Here is a 23,286-nt window from a genome sequence, read left to right as displayed (position 1 = left end):
AGCTGGATTTATTATATGCCGAATTGTTAAACAAAAACAAATGTTATCCTTTTGGAAAAATTAAATCACTTTAGAGTATTGTCAATCATTTGGTCAATACTTTGTTTTCTCTCTCTCTTACTCTTCAGGCATTCTTATTGTCTGTTCTATTTCACCGTGTCAAGAACATGTTTCTTGTTGTTTTCAATACAAAAAAATAAATTTCTATATGTTAATATTTGTTCAGCCGAATTTGAAGGTGTATTTCGAATCAAATGCTTAAAAAACATTACATTCGCTGGTGGTGGAGCCCATCAAACACACGACGAAAAGTGGAAACCCAAAGAAAAAAACCGACCGAGAAATTTAATAAAAAAAAATAGCCAGCTCTACTGTGCTGCGATAATCGTCGTTCTGCTTGTGTCTCGAATGTTTGCTTGTACGTTTTCTTCTGAATAACTTTTTTCCTTCTCTTATGTTTAAACTAAAATACATTTCGGATACATTTTTGTTATCCCAATATTTCACCTTGTCTACATTTCACGAGAAATTTCTAAACGGCTTCCAAGGCACTTAATATATTTTAGTTTCATTAAACACCAATATCGTTTTTAATTGCACTTAAAAAATTATGTTTTTTTCTGCTGCACACAAACGCACGCACGTTACATTGTCAATTTTTTCTGTGTTTCTCGTTTCATTTCACACACCAATGAGGAACCTACATTTTTCTTGATTAGCCACATATTGAAGATGGATTTTTCGTTGCGTATATCAAATTAAATTTTACACTTTCTTTTGTTTCGTATGCCGTAGGTGCACCTTTGATGATTTTACATAAATTTATATATTATTTTACTGATTTTACCACTAAAAACTCACAAAAATGATCTGGCTTTATTTTTGCTTCAATCTTCCGTTGTCTCTCATACACACACAAACTGAGCCCATTACATATACACACGAAAAATCAGAGAATGAAAGAAATGCCAACTGTCAAATTGTCAGTTTCAATACCGAATGTTCCGCTTCCATGTGGTTACTTGTGAGTATTCTCCGTAGGTTTGAACAAAAATCCCCAAACATCTGTAATGGGATTTCGTGAAGGTTTACACGGAATGCGATAAAAAAGGCCATAACAAATTAAATATACAAATTAAAATATAAAGTTTAATGTGAAATAAATGGAAATGGAGGTTAAAGATTTGTTTGCTAATTATATACGACGATACTGTATTGTTTGATTCAATGTTGTTTTCTATTACCAGCAATAGACCATGGTAGAATTAAGGAGGTAAAGTCATGCAATCATATGTTTACAATATTTTCCAAAATTATTCATTTGATAACATCTGATTGGTAAATTACAGAAAATTCATGCAAATGCAATTAGCAAAATTAGTCTTTGTGACGTAGGTGTCCCGACAATTATAAAATCTATTGTAAAATCATCAAAGAAAATGTTATAGATCTTATATTCCCCTTCCCTGTTCGTTTCTGTACCCTGTTATTCTGTTTTTCAGAAATATTTAATACTTTTTCTTTTTTTTTATTTGTTTGTAGAGTTAAAAATCGTTAGCATTCATTGTCTTTGAAAAATGTTATACAGTGTCGAAAATAAGAGCATAAGTCTGCATGTTGAGAAAAATACAACTCTAATTACAAAAATTTGTCTCTTATAAACGATAGTTTAATAAAACTGTACGATTTTTATTCATATCGGACTAGAAAACGAAGTAAAAATTGCCATTGATTTACTTTTGAAACTATTTGGAAAAGTTGTTTTGTGATTTTATGACTTGTTAACCACAGATTTTACAATAATTTGGTCTGTTCCAAAACCGACTATTTTTGCAATTTTCTTCGATATCATAAAGGAATTATCAATAAATGAAAATTGTGTATACTTGGAATCTGCTGTCAATCGATCTCAAAACAAGGCACCATAATATAAAGTTACAATAAAAATTAATATCTCTATGGTCATCATAATTAATTTCCCTATAAAATGTTTTCCTTTTAAATCATTGCCACATTTTAGGAGAAAACTATGGCAACTTTAAAATGTATTTTAAAACCTATTCACAATAACAAGAAATATTCTCTACACGTGCTTACACCAATCACGTTTATAATTTACGGACAATAGACGAAAAGGTATGATAAAATTATGCAGCTAGGCACATCATCACAGCTGCTGGTACAATGAGTTGTTAAAACATTTTTGGAATTCTAAATTTTGAATGAAAAACTATTTCAATAACTGAAATTTATTGAAAATCACAAATTTTTTAAAGCATAATGAAACGTTATTAGAAATTATTGACAATATGAGCGTAGTATAATGGTAGTTGTTCGAGTGATTTATCGTGGTAGAAAAAAATAAACTGTCAAACCAATTTTGAAATTGAAAATTTCGATGAAAACTATTTAAATTTGTTAAAATCGACAGAAAATACCGATTGACAACCTCTACTTATTTTTAAAAAATAATTTTATATTTTTTGCATGTATTCTTCTACCATGTGATTTACACTTTGGTACAATAAGGAGGTAGAACAGCTTCGTAAAAATACAGAAATACAGCCCTGCTACATGCTATGTTTTCATATATTCAATATTTTCCTCATTTTTAAAAACAGTTAAACAGCAAGAAAAATGAATAAAAATGGGATCTAAATAGTTCGATCTTTCAATTTTTTGCCTTGTTGTTTACTCAACGACATGGTATAATTATTACATATAGAAGCAAACCCCAGCTTATTTGACTATGCAGTAATACTTGTGTCAATTTCGATGTAACTTTTTATGATTTAATTCCATTTCTTCATATAAAAAAGGTATACACATGGCTCAATTACAAAGGAACTAGAAAAATGCAACTCTGTGCTGGAGTCTTATAGTGTCAAATAGACTTTTAAATATGCAACAGTTGGCTCTGTTTATTTCTTTTTTTTAAACAAATTTCTTATATTGGGAAAACCCCGGGAAACAAAAATGGAATTTCGAGGTTATTTCACAAAATTGCATCTAAAATAGTAGGACAATACAGTTTTATCACAAAATTGTACAGTTTGTTACCTTTCTTATTGAGCCATGCTTGAACAGAGCATTAGACAATACGAAGGTATAATTAAAAAAAGGGCTGAGGAGCTTTCTATGGCCTACTTTATAAATTATGACGGATTAAACAGGATTTGCTGTACAAGTTCATGAATAGAATACGCCTGTAGAATAAAATTCCAATAGAGAGAATCACGCGTTCAAGTACTCCTTAAAGTTGCATATTGTTTACTTCCATTAAAAATTGCGCTCTCTTCTATTATTTGCTTGTTTTTTTTACATCTCGAATTTGAAGTTGACCCTTTAGTGACAGAAAAAAAGGGAAATAAATTAATAAAATAACAATTTTTTTAAGCCCATCATTAAATCTGCGTACATACATTTTTCAAATTAGTTTTTTTAATTTCATGAAATTAGTTTTTTTTTTATAAAAATTGTTGAAAACCGCAAACGCGATTGACAAGAAATAAGAAAAGTTATAAAAATCTACTTATATTTGAAAATTGTTGACCTGTACCTGTATTCTTCTACCATGGCATGGATAAGTAATCACTTTCATGGATATTTAATTATTTTCTAGCCTTTGAAAAAGCTGAGCTTTTATTTGGCCGAAATCAACACTATTATGAATCTAAATTCCACGTTTTATAAAAACATACTATTTGTAAACATTGCTATATGATTAAACTGTTTTGTTCTATTTTTTTTCATGTTTTCTTTACCTCTTTTTTTTAACAACGATTAAAAATATGGCAACTCTGTTATGTCAACAACATTCGCCGGCATCATAGTTCAGGGGCACAAAAATATATTTTTCACGCAGGCGAATGACGTTTACAAACACAGGGTAATTCAACAAAATTATGTGCGAATATACAATAGAAAATAACCGTTGAATAGAAATTTCAGAACTTAAAAATATAATTGGAACATACACATCTCTCCATTACCTCTTAAGATAGGGGTTGAGATTTAATGTTTGGCCATTGTTCCTTTCAAAACATTTAGCCAAACACCAAGAAATCAAACATGCTCTAGTGTATTGTGGTGCATTTAAGAACAAAAACAATAACAAAACATGAGATTTGTTGGACAATTTCATTGCAAAAGTAGCTATTGTTATTGCCATAAATTAAGGGTGAAAGTACCACATGAAGTTTCGCCATCATTGTTGGACGTGCATGTGTTGGTGTCTCTACTTCCGTATATACTAAAGGGGAGAATGGGACATTTGAAGAAGAGCCATAACCTTACGTTATGTTGCAAAAGTTCGAATGAATGAAAGAGTAGATTTATGCGTTACGTTGTATCCAACAACAATAATATAACAATTTGTAGGAAAATTCTAAGAAAATGGTCATTAACATTGTTGTTGTGATCCTTGGCTGTTGAAGCTATTTAAGGGTGAAGTGTCTCATGTTGATGTTTTGCAAGCAAACGGTGCATTGGGGAGTTTGTGTGCATGTGTGTTGTGATTATACTTCCGCTTTATAAATGGGAGTGCATATGGGACATTCCTTTCGATATTTAACTCGTGGAAACAATGTCAAGAATATATAGTATGAAGATTTTTCTCACACTTTAAATGTAAGAACTGTTACAATATTTTACTGGACGTTTCCTTTTCTATGCAAAAGTGCAGTAAAACGGCGCGGAATGTAAGTCATTTTGACAATTTTGTGCTGAGAGTTAGCTGGATGTTCTGGAGAAAGAATGTCCAGTTAACTTTTACACATATGACTTGTTTTTTTTTTTTTTCATCAGGTGTTTAGAGAGCTAATTTCCCTGAAAAGAGAAAAGTCACTCTTTATCTTCCAACATAACATAAAGGAAAATGTTACTGAAAAAATAAAACGATAAATCTTTAATTTAATTAATTCCATCGTAAATCATATCACTTCTAAAGATGAAGATTTTTCTCACACTTTAAATGTAAGAACTGTTACAATATTTTACTGGACGTTGCCTTTTCTATGCAAAAGTGCAGTAAAACGTAGCGAAATGTAAGTAATTTTGACAATTGTGTGCTGAGAGTTAGCTGGATGTTCTGGAGAAAGAATGTCCAGTTAACTTTTACACATATGACTTGTTTTTTTTCATCAGGTGTTTAGAGAGCTAATTTCCCTGAAAAGAGAAAAATCACTCTTTCTCTTCCAACATAACATAAAGGAAAATGTTACTGAAAAAATAAAACGATAGATCATTAATTTAATTAATTCCATCGTAAATCGTATCACTTCTAAATGGAGCGATTAACAAAGATTTTACAATAAATATGCTAACATAAAACTTATGGAATTACTCATATAATTAATGTTTTAAGACAAGTTCACTTAACAAGAAAACAACCCAACATGTGGGTGTTCGTGAGCGCATGCGTTTCTCCCACCAAAGCGGCATTGCAAATTTGAAGCAGAACACTTTTATAAATGGAATATAACGAATTATCAAGCACGCTACATGGAACCGATTTTTGTCATATGAAAAGGATACAGGAATTAATTTCGTTCTCAAAAAAACTTTTTATGTTAGTCGATACGGAAGTGAATGCGAAAGAAAAATACCATTCGAAAAGGAAACATTCTCCATAAATCTCAAATTTTCGTTCCAAATTCTGATATGATTACAATTCCAATCTTCCAAATCGACTTGATCAATTCTTTTACTTCAACATTATTTGTTTGACAAATTCGAAAAACGCGATACAATTCCGTCCAAGTCTTCCTTGGTATCAAACAACATGACAAACTAAATACACCTCCTAAATATTCAAGGATTTTTGTGGTGAATGATTTGATGACAAAGGATTTCAACAGCAATAACATGAAAACAAAATAATAAACACACTAACACACATGCACTTAACAGAAACGCAACCGCAAAAAACAACTCCAAGGGAAGTTTAAAAGTTAAGAGGGCGACCCGTGTCAGTTGCAATAAAGTAAGGAGTTGCTAATGAGCTCGAAAAACTCTGTGACGCATTGAATACAAATTTTTGAAAATTAATTCTTCAAAATAAAATTCCTTTTTGAAAATCTATTAAGAAATTTTCATTAAAAAATGGCTGACGATGGCGGGAATCCGGAAAAGGAAGCCGATAAGAAAATCATACACGTATATCCCCTAGTCAAGGTAAAACATGGGTGATTTTTAAATCTAAATGAGAGATAAAATGAAAATATTTTAAAATACTTCTAGCATTCGGATATGAATGAGGAAATGCGTACCGAGGCCATTGAGCTAAGCATAACGGCTTGTGAAAAGTATGCTTCGAATTATGAGGTAAATCTTAATATTTTAAATTGAAAGCGTACTACAAATATTGTGTTTGGTGTTTTTTAATAGCAAGCGGCTCGCATCATCAAGGAAGCTATGGACAAAAAATTCGGCATTTATTGGCATGTGGTGGTGGGCGAGGGTTTCGGTTTCGAAATAACGTATGAAACTAAAAACATTCTATATTTATTTTTTGCCGGAAATTTGGCTATATTACTGTGGAAGTGCTCTTAGTTAAGGTATTCGTTTAATAACTTACTCACGTAAATATTTTCCGCTGAAATTTATGTACGTTTTATCTTTAGTTAGCTTTAAAATTAACTCAATGTAGATATTTAGATTTGTACATGTTATTTTCTTGGGTGGTAAAAATATGCCTTGAGATAATCAAATATTTTGAAATCTTTGAAATGCATGTACCTATAGTTAATAGTCTTTTTATGGGTGTATACAAAAACTATAATAATAATAATGGAAGTGTAGTTAAGATATTTTTTTTTTCGTATAAATAAACAAATTTCAGTTGTTATGGCAATATTTTAGTACACACCATGACATTGCTGAGAGGCAAAAGAAAAACAAAATTGCAACAGTTGCCGTTATAATTTTTAATTGTATTTTTTAAATAAATAACTGCAAATAGGGTAAGTTTTTGTTATTGGCATTTAATAATGTGTTTTTGTTTAGTTTAAAAATTGTGTGTGAGCGCCTAAAAGTATGCTAAATATAGTAGTCTGTTTATGTATTTCTAAAGAAAACAAAATATCAGTCGGCTTTGCCGACAGATGTATAACCCCCAGCTTGAGTTATGATTAGTCGCACTATTGACCCTTTCTGGGGGATATTTCGAAGCTGTTGGCCAATATTGTCCAATTTGTATCTGACCTAAGTCTGATATAAATATCACAACGTGTCATATTTGGACTCTCTACTTCCTATACTTTTTATGAGATATGTGCAAATTTGAGGTACCAGATAAAGCAGACCAAAATATTCCACTTAATCTAATGCAGATAAAAATATTCGTATGTGCAAAATTTAAAGAAAATCGAACATTTTTATCCAAATGTATACGGTTTATATCAGATTTCTGTCTAAGAGAAATAATTATAAATAGGAAGTTGTATAGAATCGTCAACCGTCGTTTCGCATGTTATGACAGATATAAGTATTGGGAATTGTGACCCTTTGTAGGTGATTTACCAGAAGGCAGATATATATCAGTTTCACAACAGATTTTGCGTTAGCAAAAATGTTTGTGTGAAAGGTGTGTAATTTGATGAGAGTTGGATGCGTATTTCGTGTTTCATGAGCGTTTTATTTTTCAAAATTTTGAACCCTTTGTGGGGGGAGTACCAGAAAGAGTGCGCCGATATATCCCATTTTCACTGCAGATCTAGGGTTAGTAAAAATAATGGCATGTAAGAAATTTGAATAGAACTGTATGCTTATTTCGGATTTTATAATCCTATTAGTTACTCAAAACATTGACCCTTTGTGGGGTGGTACCAGATAGAATGGTCCGATCTCTACCATCTTTATAGCAAATTGTGTGTTGATGGAAATATTGAGATGTACTAATTCTGAATGGAATCGGATGTTCATTTCGCGTTTTATGAGCTTCACTGATATTCCAAAATGCTGAACCTTTGTGCGGGAGGTACCGGAAAGGGTTGACCGATACATTCCACCTTCATAGCAGATCCTGTGTCAGTAGAAAAAATGGGATTTGTGAAATATGAAGAAAATCAGATTCTTATTTCGGATTTTATAATATTTTTAGTTATTTAAAACTTTGTCCGATCCCTACCATCTTTATAGCAAATTTAGTGTTGATAGAAATATTGAGATGTGCAAAGTCTGAATGGAATCGGATGTTAATTTTGTGTTTTATGACCTTCATGAATATTCGAAATTATGACCCTTTGTGAAGGAGGTACCAGGAGTGGACCATTACCAATATCGTGATGTGTGTAATTTGAAGACAACCGGACTCTTACATCACATTTTATAAGAGTTATAATTATTCCAAATTTTGACCATTGTGGGGAGGTACTTGATGGAGTGGACAGATATTGTCCATTTTTTCACTTGACCTCTCCTCAGAAACCATATACCTCGACCACAACTAAAACTGGAGGAAAAATACTGAGGTCCGTCCAAAGAGAGGCTTAATCGCACTCTACTCTTGCAGGAACTCTATGGGTAAAAGTTCGGGTCTCAAACAACATATAAACAAGTGGATATACAAATTAATTGTTCGCCCAATCCTAGGCTATGCAGCTCTGGTGGCACTCTTTAGGTAAGTCATCCTATAGACGAGACATTTACGAAGTTCAAAGAGGCATTAACACACCCTCCAAAATATTTTTGCGATAATATTCGGTATTTATTCTGATGCCACGGTCAATTAATACGAACGGAGATCGACCATCGACTGTTATGGCGGCCCACACCATAGCAATGGCCGGCGCTTAAGTTCTAGTGGCCAACCGAAGGTGCACATTTTCAGCTGACCTCTTTAACAAGTAAACACGATCATTTTGTTTGTTTACAAACTGCTGGACAACAAATGTTTTGTCATCGGAAAAAACCAAATTCGGCAGTTCACCACTTTCGGCCAAGCGAAGCAGCTCTTAGGTCTTTTGAGTATATTTTCTACCTGTTGCGGTGTCAATGGCTCATTTTTCAATATTTGCCGAATGGAATATTGCGGTATGTTCAGCCATCGCCATCCCGAGCCATTTTTCGGCCACTGCAACGCGGATTTCGATAAAGTCGCTACTTTACTTTTCGAACCATTTCTGCTGATGTTGCTGTTTACTTCCGTAAACTTTCTTGACATCGGGCTACGCTACCAGTATCACGGTAACGTGCGATGGTACGAAACACAAAAGATTTATTCACATTTAAATGCTGGAGTGCTCCAACGATAGCCACTTGTGGTTTTCCAGCCAAATATAAAGAAATCACAGTATCACGCTTGAATTCCATCACGAACAACTTTTTTTCTGGAAAATTCTCACAAAAAAGCTTCTGTATGCTTGTAAACAATATAATGAGCTGTCACTGGAATTATTTTAACAGATGTGTGACGAGTGGCTTAGAAATGACAGTAGTCTGAAGTTGGTTGCAGTTTTTTCATCTCATCCTGTATACCTTACTTTGCTAAATTCCACTTAGTCTGCACGTAGAGGAACCGAAAATTTAGCGTGCCGCTCGACTCAGAGAACTAAAAAGAGGCACTGCCAAATCTTTGGACATTCTGCGATCTTAGGTCGTGAAGTCAATACTAGCGACTGCATATCACCACAGTTGAACTTCGAACCACTTGACGTCTGGGCCCGTAACAATTCACCTTTATGCGGTATAGCTATCTATACTGACGGCTCTAAGATGGAATGAGGGACGAGCGTTGGTGTCTCCTGTGATATCCTTTATATACGTTAATCCTACAAATTATATAAGGGTGGTTTTTTAGTTATTACCTTTTTGGCAATAGTGATTTAAACAGCTCAACCACGTTTTGTTGTTGTTGTTGTTGTTGTTGTAGCAGTAGTACATGTGTGTGTTTGTGTTCTGCTAATCTGGTTCCAGCTCCAGGTTTAGAAATTCGGCTACTTTAACGGGCTGTAGCCAGAGATCCTCTGGAGTGAGTTGGGTAGGTTTGGCTGAGCAATTAAAAAGGTGTAGCGTATTGTGCGGGCCTGTATCACACGCCGGGCAGGCGTCACGCACATCTTCATCAATTCGTGCCCAATACGAATTGAGGCGACTACACCATCCTGAACGTAATTGCGCCAAAACTACCCTGGTTTGTCTAGGCAGCTGACGTTCTTCTGCTGCAATGGATGGGGGGTGGACTCCGAGGACGGCATTCACTTTATAACTGCTAATAGCATCCGCGACTGCATCGGTGTGAATGCCACTCAGACCTGCCTGATAGGCTTCTTGATCTAGAGGCTCTCTCTTGTAGCGCTGGACCTCCCTCTCTAGATCATGTATGTCCTTCCTGACACGCCTGGGTGGGGGAGAGTTATCCACCATGTGATGGTTGGGATGGCTCTCACGGTAACACCCAAGCAGGTACTGCAACGAAAGCATATGACTATGCTGACGTAAGGGAAGGACTTTCGCCTCCTCATGTAGATGGTCCACTGGTGTCATGAGGAGGCACCCTGTCGCAGTTCTCAGGGCAGCGTTCTGGCAGGTCTGGATATTCTTCCACTGCGTAGCACTAGTATTCGCAGACCACACTGGAGCCACATAGTTGACCACAGACCGACCTATCGCGTTATAAGAGGTCAACAAGGTTTCTTTGTCCGCACCCCAAGAGCTGCCGGCTAGCGCCTTGAGGACCTTGTTCCTACTTTTCATCTTGTCGCAGATAGCTGTGGCTTGCGCGGACGACTTGAACATGCTGTCGAACGTTACCCCAAGAATCTTGGGGTAGTTCGTGGTCGGTATTAAATTCCCCTCGACCTGAACATTCAGCTGTGTTCTCATCTCCGCAGACCATGTGGTAAAGAGTGTGGCCGTTGATTTCGTGACGGATATTTTCATATTCCTCGCGTGGAAGTATGCGGCAAGCTCCGCGAGATAGGGGTTCAACCTTTCGCATATGTCATCGACCACTGGACCCGACGCCATGATCGTACAATCATCCGCATACGTTACGATCTCAATGCCGTCTGGAGGGCGAGGAATTCCGGAAAGGTAGAGGTTAAACAGTTCCGGAGATATCACCCCACCTTGGGGAACTCCCTGTTTCACTCTACGGGCTTTGGACTTCTTGTTCCGGAATTCCACGTACGACTGGCGTCCACACATATAGTTGATTATCCAACGTTTCAAACTTGGCCGGAGGGTAGTTCTCTGTACGTCCTCAAACAGTGTGGCATGATTGACCGTATCAAATGCCTTTGATAGGTCAAGGGCTACCAACACTGTTCTGTCACACGGCCTGTTCTGGTTTAGTCCTCTACTAATATGTGTGGAAATGGCGTGTAATGCTGTTGTGGTACTATGTTGTGGACGGAATCCATGCTGGTGGTTGGCAACTGCATAGCTTCCTCTAATGCTGGGGAGGAGTAAAGCCTCAAGAGTCTTTGCTACTGGCGACAAAAGCGAAATCGGCCTGTACGATTCGCCTTTACTGGCATCCTTGCCTGGCTTCAGTAGCGGGACCACCCGGCCCATTTTCCAGGTTTCGGGCACTATGTGGGTGGCTAGCGACAAATTGAGAACTTTTGTTAAGTACTCGACTCCCGGCGTATCCAGCTGCTTCAACATTACCATTGAGATTCCGTCCGGGCCCAACGCTTTGGATGACTTAGCGTTACGGATGACATTTGCAACATCACCCATCGTAAACTGTGGTGGTTCCTCCTCGGCGGGAAGAGATCTGATACGACGTAGTACTCTTCGCTTCGCCCTATCACTCTCGGGGTGCTCGACAAATTGTCGGTTAAAATATTCCGCGCACCTCTTCGGATCAGTCACCGTTACGTCGTTAAAAGTGACTGAGGTCCTATCATCCTTTTTTCCAGGGTTCGAGAGCGACTTAACCGTTACCCACAGCTTACTCATATCGGTTCCAATGTTGCAGCACTTCAGATGGTCTAGCCACTTTTTCCTCTTATGCTCCTGTACCAACCGGTTGACTTCCACTGTCAAGTCACTGATTCTAGGATCAGTAGGGTTGGTACGACGGAGATCATCACGCTCGTTTGCTAATCCCGCTGCCTCTGCTGGGAAGTTTGGTCTTATCTCGGGTATTCGACCAGCAGGTATATAGCGAGCGGCTGCAGCTCTGATGATGTTTCGGAAAATCCTTTCTGCTACCCGAACATCAGAAGGGTTGGGCAGTTCTCTGAAGCGGCGGTTGGTGAATTCTCTGAACTCTGGCCAGTGAGCTTTCCCATGGTTAAGGAAAGTGCGGCGTTCAGAGGTTATGAAATCGGGCGACCTGCTTATGGAGACGATTATCGGGAGATGGTCTGAGCCAAGAGAAATGACGGGTTGCCAAGTCACGTCATTTATCAGACCGGGTGACACTATGGTTAAATCTGGCGAACTGTGACACTCTCCTCTTATTCGGGTGGGGGCATCCTCGTTAACCGTGCAGAATGTGGAGCAGTCAATCTGCTCTGCCAGCGCTGATCCCCTCTGGTCATTACCTAGGACGGAATGCCACAACTCATGGTGGGCATTAAAATCCCCTAGTACCAGGCGGTTATTGCCTACCAATAATGGGCTAATATCAGGCAAATAACGTGGTTCACAGCTATTAATCGGCGGGATATACACATTAAGCACCTCTACCTCGGCAGTTCCACACTTGACTGCTACCCCCATACATTCCATGTATGGGTCACTAGAGACTAGCTCAAGCGAGATAGGTCTGTACTGAACAGAATGGTGTAACAGGAACGCTAATCCCCCACCTCCACTTCTGGTGCGATCCTTCCTTAGTACGTTGTAACCATAACAACGTTGTAGGCTGCAATTTTCATTCAGCTTGGTTTCCTGCACCGCTGCGATCTTAATATTCCTCCGACTCATAAATTCCACTATCTCATCTATTTTGCCTCGAAGTCCGTTGCAATTGAATTGCAAGAATGATGCACAATCCGGAGTTGGAACAGCAACATGTGGCGTTAGGTGCTGCGGTGTTGGTTGCTGTTCTGGAGACTGCGGTGGAGTGCCATACTCCGACGACGTCTCTGACGAGGACGACGAAGAAGAGGACTCGCTGGGGACTACGTTACTGCAGCAAGTCGCAACATAGTCCCTTTCGCTGTAGTCTCGCAAACGCCTTAATCCGGAACAGTTCTTGAAGTGCACCCACTCTCTGCATCCATTACATCGCACCGAGACAGATCTGTGGTGGATGACGTTCTGACAAACCGAGCAGAACCAAGGTCCGGGGTTTTCCTCAATCCCGGCACGGACCAATAAAATCCGGAGCAAGCATTCCGGGATATGCTGCTCCCAATGCAGAAAAATAAACAAACACAAACATGTACATACTGGGTTGGCAGCCGCTGGCCGAAACTGGAATCTTGTTGTTTCGGGTCAATCCGGTATCGTAGAACCCGCTGCCGTGGGATTGACCACGTTTTGTAGCTTTTTTCACTGTCAAACATCTTGAGTTTGGTCTATAATTTAACCATAAGAAAATACTTTTATTAAATTTGTTGTAATTTTATTAGTTTAATTTTACAAATTGTGTTAACAAAAAAAATCATTTCACGAAATAACCTGTCGATATCTCTCATCTTCAAAAGCACGAAACTATGTATTTTATTGAATTCGTTTTGCATTCAAAAGTCTTGTATTCCTCTTTTTCTTTTAAATTCCAAATCAAAACGGTGTTATTTTCCAAAAGAAATTAGATATTAAAATTTGTTTTTGTTTTTCAATACAAAGAAACTCTTAATGTCAACTAAATAGTTTAGATACTAAACCCTTAATAGCTAGACTTTATATAATGATAATGTATGGATAAAATAAACGATGCCACAAAACTACGCATATACATCTTCACGATCTGCACCAGAACCGTCGCCGCCATCTTCCAGATTGGCGAATAGTAAAAAGTGTGATGGTCTGTGTATTTCATGATAGAATTCCTTGGGATTTGCCAGTTGAAGTTCGTATTTCATGTTGGGATCATGACGTACACCCATAAAGTTATAATTCCAACTGCCTTGGGCAGGGGTCATGAAGAAGCCAAGGAATTTATTGGAGAGTAACATTTGTACACGTTCATAGTGCGAGGGCAGATAACCTTTGGGATTGTTGCCTTTGTCGGTGTTCTTTGAGCCCCATTCAAAGCCGGAGGGTGTTAATTTGTAGGCGGTAAGCGAGCAGGAGCCGGGTGTAAACGAGCATGTTATGATTATTGTTTTTTCGCCATCCCAGGTGGAATTTTCCTGCATTATCTTTGCATGCGTTGTAATGTCTTGTGGCGATAGTTGAGGTAATTCATTTGGTTGGGTGTGAATCCATCCAAGTGGTTCCATATCTTTGAGATATTGATGTGTCGGCAGACTGTTGGGTAAATTAATAGTTTGATGCGTTCCCCATTGAGGAGGCATAACAATACAACGTATTTCCTTAACTTGTGGATTATCCGGTGGACTAACACCGTAAAGATAACCAGCAATTTGAGCCCTCAAATCGGAGATGGTTACAAATTTCTTAAGAATGTTCTTGGGCAGAATATAGGTGTAGCCAGTCTCTTTGATATCATCCGAAGAGACGTAAATGTGATTTGTTCTCAAATGTAAGTTGGTGGCTGAAATAGCCCTCACACGCCATTCCGTTTTTGAACTGAACGTTTGAGTTTCGTAATTCGAGGTGGTGGAGGTTATGATTTCATCGCCATGTTTGTTTGTGGTTCTCGTCGTGGTAGCAGTCAATTGATTTTGTTCCTTAGTTTGTTTTTCGATTTCGGCAATCTGTTGTCTCTGAGCCGAGGGAGCACTAATTTCCATACCCAAAATAATATCACGAATTTCCGATTGTGTCAGCGAAGCCACGTTGACATTGTTCTTTTTACCATAATCGGCCAAGATTAAATCTTTAAGTTGCACTTCCACCTTAATCCATTCCTCATCGGTTAATGTGGGCCAAATATGATGGGCTTCGGTTATGGTTGTCTTATCGGGTTTCAAAATAATCTTTGTTCTTTCGGTGTTGACATGAAGTGCCCTCAAAATCAATATCAAACGACTGAAGGCGGTATATGAAGATATGGTTTTCAACCAATCATCGTAGAGATTGAACAATACCATCTGTGGCTCTGTGGCCTTTAAAATCAAATCACCAAATTTCTCCACCTTCAAACAAGCCTGGAAGGGTAATTGCAGTTCAGAGCCTTTGATAACAATGTTGGGGAAATCTAACAAATGCACTTCCAAGGGATCCAACATACCCTTGCGGGTGACAATAATTTGTTTTGGCTGTTCCTCCACGGGTAGAGATCGAATAAGAGCTGCAACTTCTTCGGCTGTTTTCCATTTGGCCAATTGGCCCAAACGTTTCTGACCCGCCCATACTGAGGTATGAATAATCTTCAAAAACAGTTGACCAGTACGGGGATTGAAAATGAAAATTGCACCATTGATGGGTTTCGTTGTTAAATTACCCTCGAATGTCTTGTGAATGGTAACACGGTACACATTGGTATCATCCACAAACCAAATGATTTGATTGCTAAACAATTCACCATAATTCTGAGAACTCAGATAGGGTTCTGTGGGCTCTGAAGAATAAAGTTGCAACGCCTTACGTATACGTTCTCTCAACACATACAAGGCGGGGTTAGCTTTCATAATTTTTGCCATGGCCTGTTGTATGAGAGTCTTGCTGCCAGGGAACCAGTTACCATAAGCCGAATGCAAATTATATGCCAAGTCAATGGCTATCAGAACACCCGTAGGTGAAGGATAAATAGACATATTGTCTGTGGTATAATCCAAGAATTTGGCCCTGGCATAACGTTCCACATCATGAGAATCATAGTCACCCCATCTCAGCTGGATATCTAACCAGTATTTCTGGGTTGTGGTATTGTCCATGGTGTCTTTAGTGTCGGCCAGCAACGATGGTCTGGAAACGTTCCATTTGTAGGCGGGGAAAAGTAAAATATCAGCACAGGACGAATTCATTTTATAGGATTTACGTGGATGTATAGTCTCCTTTTGTACCGTTTCAATTTCCAAAGCATCCAACTCCTGATCGAACACCTGACACAAATCCATAACAATGGATTCGTGTATCTTTTGCCATAAATGCGCTCTGAAGATTTGAATCAGAGATATCTTCAGCGTGGGAATCTTACCGTGCATGAAAATACCCGTCAAATCCAATTGTACCTGGAAACCAACGTAGACATTAGCTCTGTTTATGGTGGGTGACCACCACAGTGTGAAACGACGATTGGGAATCTGATTCAAACCAGATCTCTGGGCATTTGTCAATTTTTTGTATTTCATTGACTCTTCAAACCCCGAAGCCTTTTCCCAGAAAAGACCTTCCCATGTGGGGAAATAGGTGCCCTTGAATAATGTGTGCTCTAAAATACCCTCAACACCACCCAGTGCTTGAATCATATCCGTACGATAATTATTTAAATTCCATAATTTGCCATCGTGCCGTTGATGTGTCCACCAGAAGGGATTTTGTTTGAGAACTTGATATTGTTTGAATTCGGTACGTATACGCCAACCTTTGTCATAGGCCAATGTGTGTCGGTCCTTTTGGAACAGGGTATTAATACGAGGTATACCACGATCCCAACTGTCTTCTAAATCTTCGAGAGTTAATCTTCTATTCTGTGTACTGGCTTCTTGGCGTTTCAAGGCATATTCAGCCCAAACACGTTGCGAATCAATGAATTCACTTTCCCATGGCTGTATATAACGGTAAAGATTTGGAATCAATTGATCCTCATCATGGGACATGCCTGAAAGCAAATACAAGGAATGTATTTGAATTATTATATTTTTTTAATAAAATCATTTAAAACTTACCCGATCTGAAATGTGTAATGCCCACATCGGTCTGCTTGGACCATCTCAAATCTGATTGAGGAATTAATACATGGCCCATACTCAACATACCCAAGCCACCTAACTCTTTGGGTGTATAGAAGACCACCGGTGGAAAACGTGAAGGCATTTTGGAGTTCAAACCAATCTTGATACGTGTCTGGATTTTGTTTTCACATTTCACCAACAAATCCAATAATTCTTGGGTATTTACAACAGCCTCACGGAAATAGGTCATTAGACCAATCAAGGCGGTGTTCCATTTGTTGACAATCTATAATAAAACTGTAATTTGAAAGCATTCCTAGGAAGTCATGTTTGAGAGAAATACCCACCTTCGTGAAGGTTGTTGAACCAGATGCCATTAAAATTTGTCTTACACGATTATGGAAACGACCCAACGACTCATCATCCACACGTAGGAAACACTGAGCTGTTCTCTCTTTGGTCACCTCATTCTGCAAATTCCAAACACCATCTCTATGAGTGAATTCCTCATTTTGGGTGCGACACTATAAATTAGAAAAATATTTTTAAAAAATCGACTCTTCACAAATGTGCGTGTAAAAGGGAACCTTTGGTAATATTCTGCATTCAAAACCGCACATATTGAACAAAAGATTAGGATTGTCCTTGGAATACACAGAGACGAATGTGTTCTCCCAATTGATAGTTGTTACGGAACGTGGCAAACGATTTTTGATATCCCAGAATACCGCACGACCCCTGAAAAGGAAACATATTTTAAAATAAAAAATTGGTTTCCATTACTTTACTTTGAACTTACAAATTGACATCATGTTTCATGAGACGCATACGGGCATCTCTGGGCCAACATTTTTTGTTGTTATAACCAACAATATTTTCATTATTTGGATCTGGATGTTCGGTCAAGTAACGTTGTATCAAGTCCCTCGCCTCTTCGGCAGTAAATCTAAAGAACAGATGTATGCGATCAACATAACGACAATATAAACGTATGGGATGCGCCGTTTCTGTTGATGTATCTTGGAACGTTAGGAAATCATTGGGCATTTGAGGCGGACCAGCCATTTCACTGGCACGATGTAGACCCAAAACCAACAAGTCCAATACCAAACCATAATATTGTGTTATAAACGAGGAGAATTGTAGACCACGGATAATGCCATAACTGTTGGTGTGATTCATGTCTTTGTAATTGATGACAACATTGTTTTTGGCTGTCATGTAATCGGCAATATTGTGATCAACAATAAGGCGTAGCAGACGATTCAGCAGGGTCAAATCAATTTTTTCATACAACTTCTCGAAGCGTGATTCCAACAGAACATTACATTCGCCCTCACCAACATCCCAGACATCTTGCAGATTATTGATACCTTGCGGGGAAAAAGGAAATCATAAAAATTAATATTCAGAAAAATGAAAAATACGTCCTCTTGTTATTTCTTTTTAATGTATCTTCTATGTTGTTTTGAACACCAAATCAGCGTGAGGTTTGCAACAAGGGGATTTCAAATACAAATCACCTTGCTTCAAATCACACGAAGAGTAGGCGTAATGCCAGCACTGAACTATCTCGAATGATCACTCACATTATATCTATCACCATTACCATACATAGATATTCATACCTTGACACCACTTGTAGGCCAACAATGGTGGGGGCTCAGTATCGCTTGGTTTTATCCATGGTGGGAACAATCGTCTCTTGTCCGCCTCATACCATAGATATTGATCCAGGTAAGCATCGGTAATCTTTTCCAAGGGCTCCACATCATATACTGGAATCAGGTGACTGTAAAGATCCATAAATTCTATGCCAACTTCCTTAAAAGCACGCTGGGTAAGCAAATGTCTTTTGATACGTGATAGAGCTTCATGGGGATTATCATACGCCTGTTCTATAAGACCCAACTCTTCACGCTGACTTTGATTTAAACGCGACTTAACACTGTAAGCCTCTTTCAAACGTTCTAAGGCCAAAATTAAAAGTTTTGTATCATGTTTGTACGACAAGGGCGGGAAAGGTATGGGACCAAATCGTCGAGACTCCAACCAATGTACAGTTGTGGTGTAAATGGCTACAGCTTCTTCGGGTGAAATGTAGGGGCCATCCTTTAAATAGTTATGCTGACGTTCCTGTTCTGCCTTCAAATACAAACGTGTTAGACGACCCAAATTCTTTTTGCACACTGTTTTATCGACGGTGGCACCACGTCGTATACGTTCACGATTATAATGGGCCGTATTGGTCCACCAATCAGCTTTCATTTTAACATAACGCAATATCATATTTTCAATGGGTATGGGTAAACCGGGAACTTTCCATGGAATATTAGCCTTCCAACAACGCCAAGCCTCGGAAAGATGTTGTAAAATTGTTCTGGCCTTGTTTTGTTTAATACCCTCAGGCATCATATCGACTATATCGTGCATAACCGAGGCTCTCAATTCCAGATCGAAATGTGATTCAACACGTTGTTTGGTCACCGTTTTGGCTACACCTTTGGAATGACGACCCTCAAACTGACGTGACAGCAAATTGCCCAACCAACGTTCCAACAAAGGTGTTATGCCACGCATAAAGAATAACCAAACACGCCATCCTGGCGCCCAAAATCCGCAACCAGGACCCTTTCCAACTGGACCCTAAAACGGCAAAGAACATGGAAAAATATCGTAAGCTCTATGTACTTTAATTGAGAATATAGATAACAAAATGTATTTACCGTATTAAAACGATAATAGATTAAATGTTTCAAATCCTTGCACATTCTGATCTGCCGCATAAGTTTGTATTTGTAACGATACATGCCTGTCAATTGACCAACATGGGCAAATATATATTGCAAACCATCGGCCAGTTGAAAAGCATCGACATTGTTCAAACGGTATTGAACATGTGAGTCAATGATAAGTTTGGTTAGGCGTAGAATTTCACGACACAAATGGAAGGCTATAAAGAAAATGATAATATAAAATACACATAAATATATTTATGCATTTGTAATACTTACCATTACCGAATCTACTCTTTTTACGCTCCTTGGTGGTCAATGTTTTGACGGGTTTCAAATTGAAATTATAATCCAAATGCAAATAGTTTAAATTTTTGCGATGAATCAAAAGATTCAGCATATTGTAACCCTGGCGACAAACTTGTAGACCAGCTTCAACCCAATCCAGTGTGGTTGTTTGAAAGAATTTCGTTGATTTGAAAGAACGGAAGAGATATCTGTAAGAAAAGATCAGAATTATGAAAACAAAGTAAATGTATTTTGATGTGGAACTTACCGTTTTCTTTGCGGTTTGGGTCTGCGATGTTTCAAGGCATTCAATACATAGTATTTCAATAACTTTTGGTAACTAACACGTACTTTAACCGGATGTCCGGGTGGGCAATGTTCTTTATACCAGCTTTTAACCAAAGGTATATCGATTGCTCTGCGACAACGTCCTGAACGTAAATTAAATGGTCTTGGAGCCCATAACAGAGCAATGCCATTAGCTGTATTGTCAGTATACAATGGAGTGTCTTGCAAGAATGGTTGTACTTCTTCTGGCAATGAGAAATCTTCATCATCGTCGGGTAATGGTTCGGGAATTTTAACAACATTAGCATGACGATGGGATATGGGGTTAATTAGGGGATCGAAATAAAAGGCTGGCAAATCAGGATCCTCAGTTTTTATGTAGACCACATTAGGTGTGTGATACCTGTAGGAGAAATATCGAAACAATTTTAATGAATATAAATATTAAAACAGTATATAAATGGTGTCTAAAAAATTGACGGTACATAATTAAAAAATATATTGTCCGACTTGTCCAGCAGCGTAAATTTCCAAATTCTCAAAATAAACACTTGCGTCAACAAGTCACCTTGTGAATATTTGATGTTATATTGGATTTTTAAGTCATTTTGGTAGTAATAATTTTCTTATAAGGCGTTTTTATATATCACTTCATTTTTAAGTCCGAAATTTACTCTTTCAATTTTGACTTTGGTTAAAAGTGACTTGCTTGAGAACTGAGATCGCTAAATTTTTATGGGTACTTACCACGACAGATGAACAAAGTGTGGCATATTGTTATATAAATAAGGGAATGCAATTCGATACTCGGTACGAATTGGCTGGCGTATAATGACTTTGTTTATGTCATTGAATTCATTCCAATCTTCATCACTGGAAAAAAAGTTAAGAGAAAACAAAAAATAAGAAATGGGAAAACAATGAAAAATTTTAATAGAACTCACCCCACGTTGTGATCTTTGATTAAAGGTTCAAACTTGGGACCACCAGGTATGGCCATATTCAATGCTTTGGCTGTGAAGAAACTCTTCGGGTCAAATAAGTAGAAGAAATTCGAATCCACCAAATCCGTCAACAATTGATTGGCCAAACGATATAATGTGGCCAATTGTGGCAGAGTTAAATTCCATTTGCGATATGTTGAACCGTTTACATATGGTGTACCAACCAATGGACGGTGATCATAGAACCATTTGTACACAGAGCCATCTTCATCCGGATCCAATTCAATTTGTATAGCTTCCAATGGTTCAACATCTAATACGTTATCTGCATAGTCCAATGGAGGTTCTTCATCGTCGAATGGGGGAAAGCGCATACGTTTAAAATGACGACGATCACGTTTTTCACGACGCATCATAATCCACATAGTACCCCATTGGGCTATATAGACAGGTTCGATGACCCAGGGTATTTCATTTACAAAAGTTATAGCGCCCGTTATGTGATACAACACTTGGACATCTCTAATTTGTTCCCATGGCATTGGCATGTTCTCGAGTAGTTTTAGAACGGCGTGCGGCATATATTTAAGAGCACCCAAATAGACACGTTTATCATGCCGATATTTCCGTGAAGTCATATCACCATGATCTCGAATAATTTTACGTATATGTTCTGGAGGCATATCCTCTTTTTGGGCATCCACAAACCCGAATTTACGTTTTTCGGCAAAACGTTTCGATTGTAATTGTTGCCATTTTAAGGCTTTTTCATGTAGCTTCTCCTCTGTTAGTTCAGGTTTTGGGGTGGGTATCTGGCCAAGCTGTGGCTGCCCAGCTTGCGGCGGCATTCCAACCTGTGAAGGAGGTGGTAACGGAGCTCCGGGTGGCGGTATTTGTTGTATTTGATTGGCCATTTGCTGGGCATGCAAGTGGGCCTGTTGGGCTTGAGCCGCAGCATAGGCATGTATTTGTGCCGCCCAAGCATTGGGCGGAATCATATATGGTGGTAAAGACATCTTTCAAAGAGATACTTTTTCTACAGCCTACACATATGTGCGTTTGAAAAACCTGAAAAAAAAATAATTTTCACCCTTTACAAAAAATTTTCACTTGCGAATTAGTGTCTACATATATTTTTGCGGCGGAGACACCACCGACGAAGCACACACGCTCACACAAAACGAAAGCCGCATACATTTCTCAAAATTTTTCAATTACAAAAAATGCCACAAAATGCTATATCTTTCGAACAAAATTTATGCGTACCTTATAGAGTTTTAGTTAAACTTTTAAATGAAAGTAAATTTGTTAAAATATTACATTGATTTTTCCCATAAAATAATAAAAAAAAACTCTAGGAACCACGCACTACACGATGAAAACGTTTTTAGGAATAAGCTGGAGCCGACACAATGGCAATATCGATAGTATCGATTAGAAAGTTAATTTTAATATCGTTTTCAATCGATGCTAATGGATGGATTCCAGTAATTTACAACAATTGAAAAAGGAATAAAAATACAATAGAAGCGTCAAAATATGACTTGGGGTTATCAAAATCATTAAAACAGTATTTGGTGCTCACCAAACATTGTCTTTGTTATGTTTTCACGAAGTAACAATACCATGTAAACAAAATATCGATAGTGTGCCAATTCTAATAGCATGTTTCCATTGAAAACCGAACAACGTTGTTCGCTCTCAGAATTAGGTACACGAATTAACCCGTTCATACGGCACGATTCGTAATTCATAGTAAAATGATTCATTTTTTCAAAAATTTTGTTTGTTGATTTGAATGGGAATTTATACAAAAATACATGAAATTCTCACTAATATGAATAGAAGAAAATATTGTTTTTCTTCCAAAGAATAATTATATCATTAATTTTACAGTTTTCATTCATGTTTTCAACTTTTTGTATTAATTTTGACATTTTGAACATATTTTTGTATTTTTCTATTTTTAAATTTTGCTGGAGAGACACTTGTCAACATTTTTTTCTGCAGATACAAACATTTTGAAAATATTGCCTCTTTTGTTTGCAGTTTTCTATGGAAATTTCAACTCGTGGACAAAATGCGTACCTCTAATGAAAGAGAAAACAAAATGTACTTTCGTTTGAATGTACATACGCCATTCAACATTGTAGTTTTCATTCATAA

General features: G+C 37.8%; 2 protein-coding genes across 2 annotated transcripts; one reads left to right on the top strand and one right to left on the bottom strand.

The window, feature by feature from the left end:
• Positions 1-5,152: 5,152 nt before the first annotated feature.
• LOC101893007 (dynein axonemal light chain 4) lies at positions 5,153-6,800 on the top strand. Its single transcript, XM_005179052.4, has 3 exons — positions 5,153-6,174; positions 6,241-6,324; positions 6,388-6,800. Exons 1-3 carry the CDS (start codon positions 6,103-6,105, stop codon positions 6,550-6,552), a joined length of 321 nt encoding a protein of 106 aa, XP_005179109.1. The 5' UTR covers positions 5,153-6,102; the 3' UTR covers positions 6,553-6,800.
• Positions 6,801-13,438: 6,638 nt separating this feature from the next.
• LOC101892837 (pre-mRNA-processing-splicing factor 8) lies at positions 13,439-22,542 on the bottom strand. The gene is made up of 12 exons (XM_005179051.4): positions 22,387-22,542; positions 21,121-22,188; positions 20,924-21,049; positions 20,157-20,579; positions 19,880-20,097; positions 19,592-19,818; positions 18,494-19,511; positions 17,665-18,238; positions 17,453-17,603; positions 17,213-17,389; positions 16,860-17,151; positions 13,439-16,792 (listed from the first exon to the last, which is right to left on the bottom strand). The coding sequence occupies exons 2-12, from the start codon at positions 22,134-22,136 to the stop codon at positions 13,848-13,850; spliced, it is 7,167 nt and encodes a 2,388-aa protein (XP_005179108.1). The 5' UTR covers positions 22,137-22,188; positions 22,387-22,542; the 3' UTR covers positions 13,439-13,847.
• Positions 22,543-23,286: the final 744 nt, after the last annotated feature.

This window comes from Musca domestica, unplaced genomic scaffold, assembly GCF_030504385.1.
Source record: "Musca domestica strain aabys unplaced genomic scaffold, Musca_domestica.polishedcontigs.V.1.1 16, whole genome shotgun sequence".
Lineage (NCBI taxonomy): Eukaryota > Metazoa > Arthropoda > Insecta > Diptera > Muscidae > Musca > Musca domestica.
This window is presented reverse-complemented; position numbering and strand designations above follow the sequence as displayed.

Excerpts from the sequence above, each read along its gene's own strand:
- LOC101893007 (XM_005179052.4), top strand. The coding sequence starts at position 6,103 with ATGGCTGACGATGGCGGGAATCCGGAAAAGGAAGCCGATAAGAAAATC. Across the intron at positions 6,175-6,240 it reads ACGTATATCCCCTAGTCAAG|CATTCGGATATGAATGAGGA; the intron begins GTAAAACATGGG and ends AAATACTTCTAG. Across the intron at positions 6,325-6,387 it reads AGTATGCTTCGAATTATGAG|CAAGCGGCTCGCATCATCAA; the intron begins GTAAATCTTAAT and ends GTTTTTTAATAG.
- LOC101892837 (XM_005179051.4), bottom strand. The coding sequence starts at position 22,136 with ATGTCTTTACCACCATATATGATTCCGCCCAATGCTTGGGCGGCACAA. Across the intron at positions 18,239-18,493 it reads GGCCTACAAGTGGTGTCAAG|GTATCAATAATCTGCAAGAT; the intron begins GTATGAATATCT and ends TTTCCCCGCAAG. Across the intron at positions 17,604-17,664 it reads ATGAAACATGATGTCAATTT|GGGTCGTGCGGTATTCTGGG; the intron begins GTAAGTTCAAAG and ends TTTCCTTTTCAG.